Here is a 12,358-nt window from a genome sequence, read left to right as displayed (position 1 = left end):
TGAAGTTTTCTAGTCTGTCCACATCTATTTTCAGTAAGGAGCAAAATGAACAGTAACAGAGCAGATCCTTTTAGTATCATTCTTCTAAATTGTCCAAAAGAAAAAAGATGGATCAAAACCAGAGCGAAATTACTTCTCACCTACTACTTCTACAATATCTTTCTTGAGGTCCATGCCTTCTGAACATCCAGAAAGGCTGGTGAGATTCTGTAGTTCAGTGCTTTTTTTATCTATAGTAAAACAGCTAAAACAATTGTTTACACAACTAACCCTTTGAGAGGCTACAGAGTAGCCTCACATGTAACTAAAAACGCCCGTAGCAGAAGCAACATTAAATTTTGAAGTTCTAACTTTTAAATGTTCTCCAACTTGAGCTAAGCAAGATCTTTAACTGTACTAAATTTTAGATGCAAGTATTAAATTCTTGTATTAAATTTTAGACACAAGCATTAAACATGCTGAGCTGTTTAGGTTCAAGAAATGTCACTGGAATAATTTCTCTAAATATGTTAGGAGATAATTTCATTCTCTTGGGCAAGACTTCTCAGCCTTTTCTTCATGCTGTGGACAATATTTCCTTGCCTACCAAGACATTAATTACCATCTCAGCTGCCTTTTCAGTGGAATGCCTCCTCTACCCACAACAACTGCATGCTTCAGCAGTCACTTAAACATCAAGAATATTTTAGGAAAGTGGGTTTTATAATTTTAGCTTCTGTTAATGCGCTTAAGCAGCTGGAAAAAAGAGAGAAGAGCCAACACTACGACGCCAGCCAGCTCTCTCTATAAGTCATCAGCAAGAGCTCTGGGAAGTATCAATGGTTCACAGATTTTGGAAACTCCTGTAAAAGAGATCTAAGTTACAGCCACAGTGTATTATAATTTTTGGACTTGTCAGTGGGTAGAAATGCCTTCATCAGCATTCATAAGGACACGATTTTAGCCTAAATTTCCATCAGACTCCTGGGTCAAAATTTCTTGAATTAGAATTCTGAAGCATCTTATAATTTAAACGAGGAGTAAATCTAATTTAAATAAATAATCCTTTATTTTTTTCCATATTTAAAGTATTAAAGCTGCTGTAAATAATGATTATAAAGCAAAAATCTTTATACACTATCTGTTTCATTAACACACCATTGTATTTAATACAGTGACACTGGTAGGTGTAGCACTTCAGAAACTTGAAGGAAATAAGGTAATTATACCATCACAGTCTGCCTGGTAGACACATCAACTTGCCTTGTTGCCTCTCTTTCCATTAGCCATGTTGCCTGCAGTCTGCAGGCCTACTTGCTCTGACCAGAGGAACCATTCTGCAGAATACGTGCTGTTCTTCATCCTGGGCCACTTAAATCTCTGCAGACAGGCAATTTCCTCCAGACTGAAGGGGCTTCAGGAGAGAAGTTGTATATACAGGGGAGAGAGTCATTTTCCCTCTTCTCAGTTGCAGCCCTAGGGGTGGATTAAAGCTGCCTTGTCTTCCCCCTCTGCATCAATCCCCTTTCACCTCTGCTTCACAGGCTGATTCTCACCTACAGTATGATCATCTTGTAATTCATGGAGGGAAATGCATGCCTATGGTTGCTTTAAACTAGCTCCACTCTGGTAGCAAGGTTATCACAGTGCTACCACTGTGCATAATAACAACATAATAATTCAAGAAGTATTCGTGCAATTACTCACATTACTTTTGTAACAAAAGTCACATAAATACTGGCCTATATGAGTGTGTTTTGTTTTTTCTTAACTACCGAGTACTTATTTTTTCATGTCAGAATTGGTGGTTGATCAATCTTCTACCATGCACCCTCAGCTGCAGTGATGCTTCTACCTATTGATTACCACAAGAGTTCCACCTACAAAGTTACTTTCAAACATTTATACAATATTTGTGCGTTATTTCCAACAATGAAGACAATATAACAAAGTCAGGGTTTCAGTATCTTCATAACCAATGCTTGTAATACTTTGGTAAAGAAATTTCAACCTATTTGTCTCTGCTTGTCACAAATTCAAAATCCTGATTACCAACCAAACCATTATTTATGTCCTTATTGTTATTTCATGCTGGCTGTCTTTGACTTTTAATGTGAACTTTCTCTGCATATCCCAAATCTACTATTATTCATAATGACATACCTCTCCGTAGCCTGTTGTCTTATAAATCATACATACACCTACCAATACACACTCTAAGGTATATCTACCACCTGGACAGCCCTGAGTGTTTTAAATAGTCCAAGGTTATACATCAATGTATTTAAAATCTGCTGCAGTGTCACAATGGAGTAAATGCACCTGTGTACATCTGGGAAAAAAGACAATATGTATACACTATATCTTAAAGACTTGACAGGACCTATTTAAATAAACCACAAGAATGTCATAACAGATATTTTCTGTTGTCGAGGGTGCAGATGTGAATCTCTGCAGAGAAAAATCTGCTGTTTTTAGGGTCATGATTGTGGAAACTGCCTGATCCTAGGGAGGAGCAGGTTCTGCAAAACCTTATCCTAACAGCGGAGGTTGGAGAAGTCTCTTTAAACTTGACAAAGCTCTGGGTAAAGTTAAGACAATCCATAAATTGTCTCCTTGAAGGACTTGAAGAGGCAAGTAGTCTGAAGTTTGCTCTTTGGTCTTACTGCTGCTTTGTACTTCCCGGTCAATATGACTGTGGCAGGAAGAGGCTGTAAGCCCCTGCAGTCTAAGAAAAGCATCCTTGAAGCAGTGTGTGTCTCCAGACTGAAAGGCAATAGAGTTTGGGGTCACTTAAAATTATGCCTACCTTGGGGGGCAGGGGTCCAGGCTACAGGCCTTCAGCAGCTGTGGAGGACGACGGCTGCTAACACATAGTGTCTCGTCTGCAATCTCCCTAGTTTGTTTGTTCAGACAGGTCACCACAGCCTCCTGGACACCTGCACACAACAAATAATGGTCACAGACAGCTCGCCGTACTGGCAGGGGCAGCCAAGATCAGAGTTGGGCCCAAGAGGGCCAGCAAGGCTGCCCTGGTCACACCCAGCCTTAGGCTGGCAGCTCTGGGCTGCAGCCCCAGCTGTAGACTTGTCATTGCTTTCAGTCTCTCTGAAAGGTTTCTCAGTTGCAGTGAATAGTCCCTGGGTTCATTCACCGCTCACCTGCCTGGACAGAAAATTGTCCACTGCTCTCATTTTTTCCCCAATGAGTGAAATGAGGCACTGTATTTTTCAGGCCAAGCAGGCTAAGGTGTGGAGAAGGCCATGGCTTTCATATGCTGTATTTTAACCAACAGTATGACCGATACACATGCAAAAGCGAAGTAAAACATGGTCAGACAATTCAGCTGATCTCAGTTACTCTTGTGCATCCATGGGCCTGCACCTAAACTAAAGATGCAAACCTGCAGAGTGTATCTGAGAGCTGGGAAAGAATGGGTTAGAGAGAGCTGGGAAAGAACAGGTAGTTGCTGGGACTAAGAAACTGGAAGATTTTGTTATTATGTTTTAACTTAGAAATTCCTTGTTAAATCAAAATTCCTGATGTACTCTATGGCATACCACTTTTCGTATGACTAGGGGTATTACAGGTTTTTTGGATCACAAGGTTAGAAAGTTAGAACATCATGGATTGCAGCATTACATACCATAGGGAAGAGGACTGGGTGAGAAAGGATCTATTTCCCTACGGGTAAAAGGGGTTGGAGAGGGGTCTGACGATAATTATTGGCCTGAACTTTCTGAGAATCTAATCCACAGTGATTCAAATACAGTGAAAGTATGCTTTTTAAGTTCATTCCTACTTCCTGAGTTAGGAAAAGATTGACTGAATTCCTAACAATTACATCACAGTCTCAAAAACAACAACAGTTTTCCAAAAGATCTCACAAATTTTTTAGGATACTAATGTGAAGGGGAAAAAAACCCAAACCAAAAGAAAGTGTTTTAAGACCTTAAGGATGTCCAAAAACAGTGTCACAGAGGTAACAATATCTTGTGCTGTTTCTAATGCCAGAGCACATGTCATTAGGCAAAAAATTATTTCATATCATTCAACAGGACCAAAGTGCTGTAGCTGATCATAGCTCCTGTATTCCTGACATTACTCACCAATTCACTCTTCTTAATCTCAGTATAAGCTGAGGCCCACAGAAAAAGGGCTTGTTAACCAATTTTTTGGCTGCTATGTGTGTAACTCTATTAAGGTTATGGCTATGACACAAGACCTGTGTCTGCTGTATCTGAGGTACTGAAGAAAAGAAAGAAATTTGACAGTTTTGGACATGGACACCAACATCAAAATTACCAAAGTCCCTGTTGTCAGCCAATACTGTTGTGGGTTTCCTTCTTTACAAGGTGGCCCCATATTTTCAAGCTATTTTGCTATTCAAGTCATCTGCCAAAAGACTTAAGAAAAATTGTAAAAAGGATAGCTTATTGAAGGGATAGAACAAATGGTAGTGATTTCTATCTAGGAAAAGAAAAGTAATGAAACACATAAATGAACAAGATGTTCACTGCCCTGTCACATTCATTATTTTTCCAGCTCAATCATTTTTCTGTTGAACATGTTATCATATTGTGTGCAGCAAACACAGGCATATGGATTCTCCAGAATGCAATGCTCCTGGCTGAAGAACACAGGTGGTTCTCTACCTGATGGGAAATGGCACTGTGTTCAATTTACTGGTCGCTACTTTGCATGAAAGGTCTGTGCAGGCCTGACAAGACCAATTTGATGAAGCCAGGAAAAAAGGACTGCTGATTCAGAGGTACGGAAACCATGAAAGTATTTTTCCAAACTGTGGAAAGAAACCACTGATTCCTGCCACGTGCTGGTTGACATGTCTCTGTGTGCTAGGTATACAGCTCACACACCTTCTGTATGTGCTTCTTCTCAGATAAAATTTTGTAAATTGAGTGTACTTCCACAGCTTTTCTCCTCTCTGAAGGGTATCACTAATGAGCCCTTGATCAATTATTACTTGATCAATTTAACACTTTTCCACTGACTGTTTCAATGCTGACTACAGAAAAGTTATGACTTTTCTGTATGAGGTCTTGAATTCAACCTTTTCTCCCTTTCTCATGCTGATGGTTTTATTTTCTCAAATTCATATAGCCAAGCTCTGTTCTTCAGTTTTCAGTATCCACCCAGCCCTAAACCTCCCAGTGATTTCATTCCTTATGCTTATTTCTGTCATCTAAGTCATCTCTGATGGCAATTCCAATAATTCTTGTCCGTACTACAAGCACTCTACTCTGTCTGTTAAAGTTTCCTTCTATCTTTGAACGGTACTCGTAGGACCAGTAATCTTGCCTGACAGCATAGATATCAAAGAAAAAGGTTGCTAGAATGTGTATTGACAGTTTTTGGCTTTAACACCTTGTGCCAGGTAGCAAAATAAAACAAATAGTAAAAAAAATCTGGCTTGCTCCAGCAGTAAAAAATGTGATCAGAATCACTTTCTTCAGCTTCCTCTTGAATCTCACACTGAGTGTGTCTCAGCACAATGAAAACGACTGTCCCTCTATTTTTGATTGGTCAATGTGGCAAATGGTTATAAGCTTTAAATCTGATGGGTCACTGAACACTTAGAGAATACAAAACCTTTTGATCATAAATCAGAAGTTCCACAGCACAGAGATAATTAAAAAAGGTATATTAACTTCAGGAAGTTCATTTGCCAAGTAACTGAATTCAAAATATTATTTACTGCCCAATATTATCAGAAGATATTTTAAAGCTGTCTGCTTTAAAATTGTCTTCCCTGGCAAAAAAAAGAAATCAGTTCTCAATAGGAAATTACAGTATAAATGTGTGTAATGGTGGGATGTGAAACTAGGCAGTTTAAGTTCACTTTCAAAATACCATCAAATGAGAATTTCTGTGTTTATATCTACCAGAATAGAATAATTGTTACATGATATTTGATGACAGCTCCGGGAAATGATGCCCCTAACAGCAGACTAAATGACTAACTCATTCCTTCTGGTTACTGCTTCTGGGAGGTGAAAGGTTACTTCTGCATCTATCCAGTTTCCTCTCCCAGGGCTCCAAAACCAATAAAACTAGTTTGACCAGTCTTGCACCTATGGCTACAAAAATATCTGACTTAGCATCTGCTAATCTGGAAAGTTTGGAGTTGATGTCAGACAAAAAGAAATCTTACCTAGAATTTTTTTGCTGACAATTGAAAGAGATTAAATTTATAATGAAAAATGTCTCCCACAAATCAGTCTTGGTGAGTTACATTTGAAAAATACAAGCATAAGATCTATAGTCTAAGAAATTACTTCAAGAGGATATTTCTAGAAACTGTTCTGGTTTTGGTAGTCACAGTAAAAGTGTGATAAATTGTTACTGTTCTCCAGTAACCTCAACACATGACACATACTCCTGTAAAATCACTGTTTGTCACCACTTAGCATTCACTAGTGTCACTTTTTTTTTTTTTTTTTGTAGGAAACAAAGCAAAAGTGTCAATGGTCTGACAGCTGTGAACAGCTCTAAACATTGACTACCATCAGCAAGCTAAAAGTTAGCATAGGAAACCTTTTCTACTAATTGTGGTTTTCAAGATTGTAAGTGATTATCTGTGAATCTGTACAGATTATTCACTCATAAAATGCTAAATTGTTTCCAGTTCTACAGTATATATTTTTTATTTATCTATGGTAATCCTTTCTTAAATCGCCTGAAAATTAAAAAGTAAAAAGATGAGTGCTGGAAAAATCTAGTTTTAACTAAAAAAAATACTGGAGTGGATGTATTTCTCAGAACTAGTTAGATAAAACGATGGGAGAAAAAGGATATCGGAGATATGTCTTCATAGTCTGTAGTATGTACAACCTGAAACTTGATTAACTTTGAGAAACTACTGCCAAGCCTGCTCACTTTAGACAAGCACATCAGTAGAGCCATTTTGCCGTAAGTTTTCTCTTGAACTGGGATTGGAGCTGATGTCACTTATTGATAGGAGTTAGGGAATGACTGAGCCCTTAAAATATCCATTATTTATTTCATCTGCTATGGGAGGACAATTTATTTCCACATGTTTTTGCTTGCACAGAGAAAACCAAGAGGTAAGAACTAAAAATGATATGTGATTGTTAGCATGTGTCACCAGACCCCTTTAACATTTAGCTTGTTTTGGTGATTGCCTTGAGGTGATCAGCTGATAAAGGAAACAGAAATATATGATACACTGAGCACTCTTTGTGACAGTCTGAGCACAGATCCGTAAGTCCTGGGCTAAAATATGTTGTGCACGCGGGATTTTTTACATTTCTTATCCAATGCCTTTTCAAATATGTTTGGACTAAACAATCTTAAACTTTTTTTTCCTTCCTAAATGAGTCTATGATTCTAACTAGCCATAGCAAAGCAGCATGTCTATGGGTATTAACTGCCAAACACATACTCGAAGAGGGAAAGCAAATCCAGCACAGAAACATTTTGCACTTACCTCCTCCACAGGACTCTGAGCACTCTGTAAAGCCTTCGTATTCCCAGTCATAGAGCTCATCCAGCTCCTGTAAGCTGCCATACAAAAGCTGAGTCTCCTCTGGGGTGTATTCAGCTGCCTCCCCACTGCAGGGACCACTGTAACAGGCTCTCTGAGACACAGGTTTGGGACCTTCACATTCATCGATGGGCAGATCAGCCACAGACTGAGAGAAAGAGAGGAGCACTTGACATTTCACAAGTCGCACCTGGCTGCCTACTCCACAGGTGACACTACAGGTGGACCAAGCCTCAGGAATAAACCTGTGAGAGGAAGAGAGCAAGGCAAGTTATATCCCCAAATTTCCAGGCAAGCAAAATTTGGATAGTCCTGTCCAGGCCAAATTTTATTTAATGAAAAACAAGTACTTAATCTCATCATACACTTATTAAAAAATACATGTAGGAGGTACTGTTGACAACTCAGTGGTGGGTCTCCTCATATCCAACAAGAAAGACAAACCCTTGTAACACCCACCTTGATCCTAAAATGTCTCAGTTCAAGGCATCCAGCAATCTCCCAATGTGCCCAGTGTATATGATGATCCCACTAGCTACCTTTTGCAAGTGTTCAACCTATGTAATCTTTGCCTTAGTTGCTAATTTTTTTTCACTAGTTAAGTATTGAACAGGCTGCTGTTATCAGGTAATTGCAGTATTACATGGAAAATAATTTCCATTTTTATTCTTGTATCACAGTAACTGTTTTTAAGTCTTAATTTGAAGCTAGCAAAAGGTAAAGAATTCATAATTTCTCTAGCTGTACTTTTTTTTGTTTTCTTTGTTTTTTAAATTTATTTCCCTAGGACAATTTACTTTTCTCTCATTTAAAAAAACAACAACAGTGTTTTGTTTCTATTGTGGATTTGTTTACCTGTTGCACTTGTCTTACTGATTAGTAACCCTTACATGCTCCAAATTTTTCCTTCTGAAAGTCCATGCATATTTTATTAAAAGCACTTTGCAGCTGTCATTACAATAATCAGACTGAATTCCATCTCTCATTATTTTCCTCATCAATGGAATAATTTCTCAATTTCTCTGTGCTGTTGCTGCTTTTTCAATGCCAGTGCTAGAAACTGGACAAGCATTTTATTCAAAGTTATCAAGCCTAAGACTCACATTCAACTCTATACCAAGTCACTACTACCTTGTTGCAGTAATGTAACATGCCTTGTTCTGCTGAGCTCATGTTGAACTATGCTGACTCCTAAATCAATCCAGAAACAATAGTTTCAGGGCAATGCATAACCTGCAATACTTATGTTTTGATACCTGATGTCAATTGTATTGGAGCACTAAAGTTATGAATACAGAATAATTTAGATAGCTTTATCTGATTGTCTTGCCTTCTCCATGGGCCATCCTTCCAAACTTTCTGCCACAGGCAAGTTCTAAGGCAGCGGTTAGTTATGCTTCAAGGACTAGAACAAAGGAATGAATAGTCGGATCTGGCACTGATACTCACTGAAGCTCACAGGAACAATCCCTGGTGATAACACTCTCTCATTAACAGTAAGTGTTTGGAATCTGCTTCTGCAAACTCAGGTTTTGGCACATATTTTTCAGGGAGACCTGGCTTTCACTGACAATATTTCTCTCCCTTTGGTCTTTATTTGGGTAGGCCACACCAGAATCAGACAGCTTTGCCCAGAGCTGAAGGCAATACATCGATCTGTTTCTGCTGTGGTCGGGGCTACCTGTGGCTCTAGCAAACTCATTTCTCACTTTGGGAATCCCATGAACAGTTTTGATAGGAAGAAAAGGGAAATTTAGTTTTGTGATCAGCATATTTGAAAATATTTTTATACCCTTCTCCCTTTCATCCACTGCCTTTCTCTAGTTGACAAAAGGACTTCCCCTCCATGCTGAAGTTAAAAAAAATCAAAACATAAAAAGGGAATTTGCTGTTTTCCCAGCATGGGTATATCAGGATCCCTGACTGGAACATCACAGTCTTCTGGAGCAGAGAGCGTGCATCTCTTTACCCACTTTTTGCGGGTCTTTATAACATCTTGTTATAAACCTGACACCCACTGCTAACACTATACATAAAAAGTAACAAGAAAGAAATGAATTGCAGATATTGTAACATTGAAAATATTTATCATGCTGCTACAAAGACTGTGAGAATTCTTTCAGGAGCAAAGCTTTCGGAAAACTAATGATGCAAAGTGATTCAATTTTCCTACTTTTAAGACATTTTATCTTAAAATACCTGTCTTGTTTCCAAGATGGTATCTTGCATTTTGAGAGAATTATACACTTTAGAAGTACAGGTGGGCCACTCTAAGACTGCAGCTGTTGTAATGCTATTTTGATGTGGAAAATCTCTTGTCAGAGATTAAGTGGTTCGTATCAGGCACTGTGACTTACATATTTTGACTAGTTTAAATGTACAGCTTCTTAACCTGGCAAACTGGAAGGCAGAAACCCTAATCAGATTGTGGGGGAAAAAAAAAAGTCCTGGTCTTCATGAGAAGCTGCCTTCCTTATATTTTTGAACACTGTAAATTGTTGTGTAACTGCTTTGTTGAAGACCTGCTGGACTCCAAACCAAAAGGGAGGATATATTGCAAGATATTAAAATTATTCATTTAGAAAAACAGAGATACTTCAAATACTTGGAATATTTATACATGATGTGTATCATACATACAAACGGGGAAAAAATGGAGAGGACACAAAAGAAAAGTAAGAACATTACTAAAGAAGACTGAATCCTTTTTGAAACGAGGCTTGATCTATAAATGCCACATATATTATTTCACCTGAGTCAGCAACTCAAACTGAAAATAATGGAACACCTTCAGGAAATGGTATTTTTTTCAGCTATCTAGGCCCAATTTCTACATTTTAAATGATAACTTTGGAAATGATTTAATTCTAATAGAACTGTTAACTGATAAAGAGAAAATTAGCAGAATCAAAAGAGTTAAAAGCAGAAAAAAGAAGGGAAACTCAAGAAAACCATGCCAAAAAATCTCCATAGAGTACTTTTCATTAGAAATGTAACATTTATGTAATGTGAATGTATAATATAAATACACGTTTCTGAATTTTCCATCATCCTAACACCAGAAAATTATAAAGGCTTTCAAATATCTTTGTGCTGTCATTAATGACAAATGTTGCCAAATGGTGAGCACAAAACACAAAAGTTATATGAACAAAAAGGAGTCAGTTCATGGATTTCAAGTTATTTTTCCTGCATATAGCTCATCTTCCACTGCTCAGCATTGTGCATTTCTGTATGCTAGCCCCTGAGCTACTTGGAAAATGGAAGTAGAGGAATAAGTATACTGAGAAGTAGTTTTGTTCAAAAATGGGAAATGATGGAGGTGTGTCAGTTGTCATTTCATACTGTTTAATTAAATCCCACTGTAATAATCATCTCTCTAACAACAACCCTCAACAACAAGACAAAGGCAATAACTCATTCCTTTAGCTAAGGTGCATATTCCCCTCCATATAGCAACATATACGTAACTGGGGAGCTCAGAAGAGAAACAAAAAGACAATGTCAATGCTCAGCAGTGGGAGACCTTTCACAGCAGGTCACAGAGGGTTCAGGGTGAGACCCATGGAGTGTTTTGGAGATTTTCAAAACTCTTGATGTATGTAGCAACAGCCTCTTTTTGTCTGGGACCTGGGTTGCTACAATATGTGTTATGAAGAAAAACAAGTGTTCTACATACTGGTGTGCTTTGAGCTATGGAGAAAAATACCTAATTTTCTTCACTGTGACATAATTATATATTGTCCTTAATTTTTATTGCCTAATTTTTTTTTGTTTCTTGCTTTTTTTCCTCTTGCTTTTTTTGTTTGTTTGTTTTAATCCATCACTGGCTAAATCCATGGCTTAGATAAAGTCTGAGGTTTTGAGACATACACATACCAGTAAGACTGAGTGTTCTAAGGCAGAGACACCCACCTAATAAGGTATCTAAACTGAGATACTACTGGTGAAATGAAATGTTCAGTGGCTTGTTTGAAGGCTTGGGAATTTTCTGTGATAGATCCAGAACTGAGCAGAGACTTCCAGCATCCTTGTCTTGAGCTGAAATGCAAACCTGTCGTTTTCCTCCAGGAAAGGCCACCTTTCCACAGGTTTTAAGGTATGAGTAACACCACAGGATGCTCACAAACAGCACTGGATAGCTGCTGGTGTCATTGTTCAGAGAAGTGGAACAGTGGTCATGACCACTTACCAATAAAATATCAGGGCTGCATCTGTAAGAGTATTAATACTGGAGGCAGCTGCATAGATCCAATTCCAGTCAGAGTGTTTACATTCTGTCCCTCTAAGTTTAGTTTGAATATGATTTTTCCTCCAGGTTTATATCTTCATTTGATGTTGTTGGTGCTCTTCATTCACTGCTGCCTTTCTCCACTGGGAAAGAAAACTGCTTCTGTCCTGTATTGTTATTACACATAAATCCTAAGTGGTTGTGACTATATTTAGTGGGTCCTTGAATGAGTAGATAGAAATCAATACCTAATGTGAGCCTGCTGCATTGCTGACATTCCCTTTGACCATGTCTCGGTTTTGAAAGACAGGTGTCTGCTAAGGAAGGCAGAGACCCCCCTTGAAGTGGCAGATATAACCCCTTTTCCCTCTAAGTTATTATATTTTGAAATCAAGGGCCTTTAGGCAAAGATGTGGGAAATAGGAATAACAGTTCTTTACTCTATATATATATGTATATAACCAGTCAAACAAAACAACAACTATGGCAGTAACAGCAACCACAAACCCAGTGCCAGCCCTCTCGGCTGTCAGGCCCTTTCCCCTCGGGTGCAGTCCCGCTCGCAGCCGGCAGGGGCGCTGGCGGCTCCCGGTGAGCAGGGCAGGTGCGATGGTTCCCCCGCG

The 12,358-nt window shown here is 38.5% G+C and overlaps 1 protein-coding gene across 1 annotated transcript in view; it reads right to left on the bottom strand.

Annotated features, from left to right (window-relative positions):
- Window positions 1-1,072: 1,072 nt before the first annotated feature.
- ADAMTSL1 (ADAMTS like 1) overlaps window positions 1,073-12,358 on the bottom strand; it is a 118,441-nt gene continuing 107,155 nt past the window's right edge. Inside the window, exons 14-16 of the mRNA XM_017730586.1 lie at window positions 7,448-7,749; window positions 2,789-2,918; window positions 1,073-1,393 (exon numbers count right to left, since the gene is read on the bottom strand). Coding sequence (XP_017586075.1) covers window positions 1,234-1,393; window positions 2,789-2,918; window positions 7,448-7,749 — 592 coding nt within the window. The 3' untranslated portion in view covers window positions 1,073-1,233. The remainder of the gene's footprint in view (window positions 1,394-2,788; window positions 2,919-7,447; window positions 7,750-12,358) is intronic.

The sequence above is a fragment of the Corvus brachyrhynchos genome, unplaced genomic scaffold (genome assembly GCF_000691975.1).
Source record: "Corvus brachyrhynchos isolate BGI_N302 unplaced genomic scaffold, ASM69197v1 scaffold93, whole genome shotgun sequence".
Taxonomy (NCBI): domain Eukaryota; kingdom Metazoa; phylum Chordata; class Aves; order Passeriformes; family Corvidae; genus Corvus; species Corvus brachyrhynchos.
This window is presented reverse-complemented; position numbering and strand designations above follow the sequence as displayed.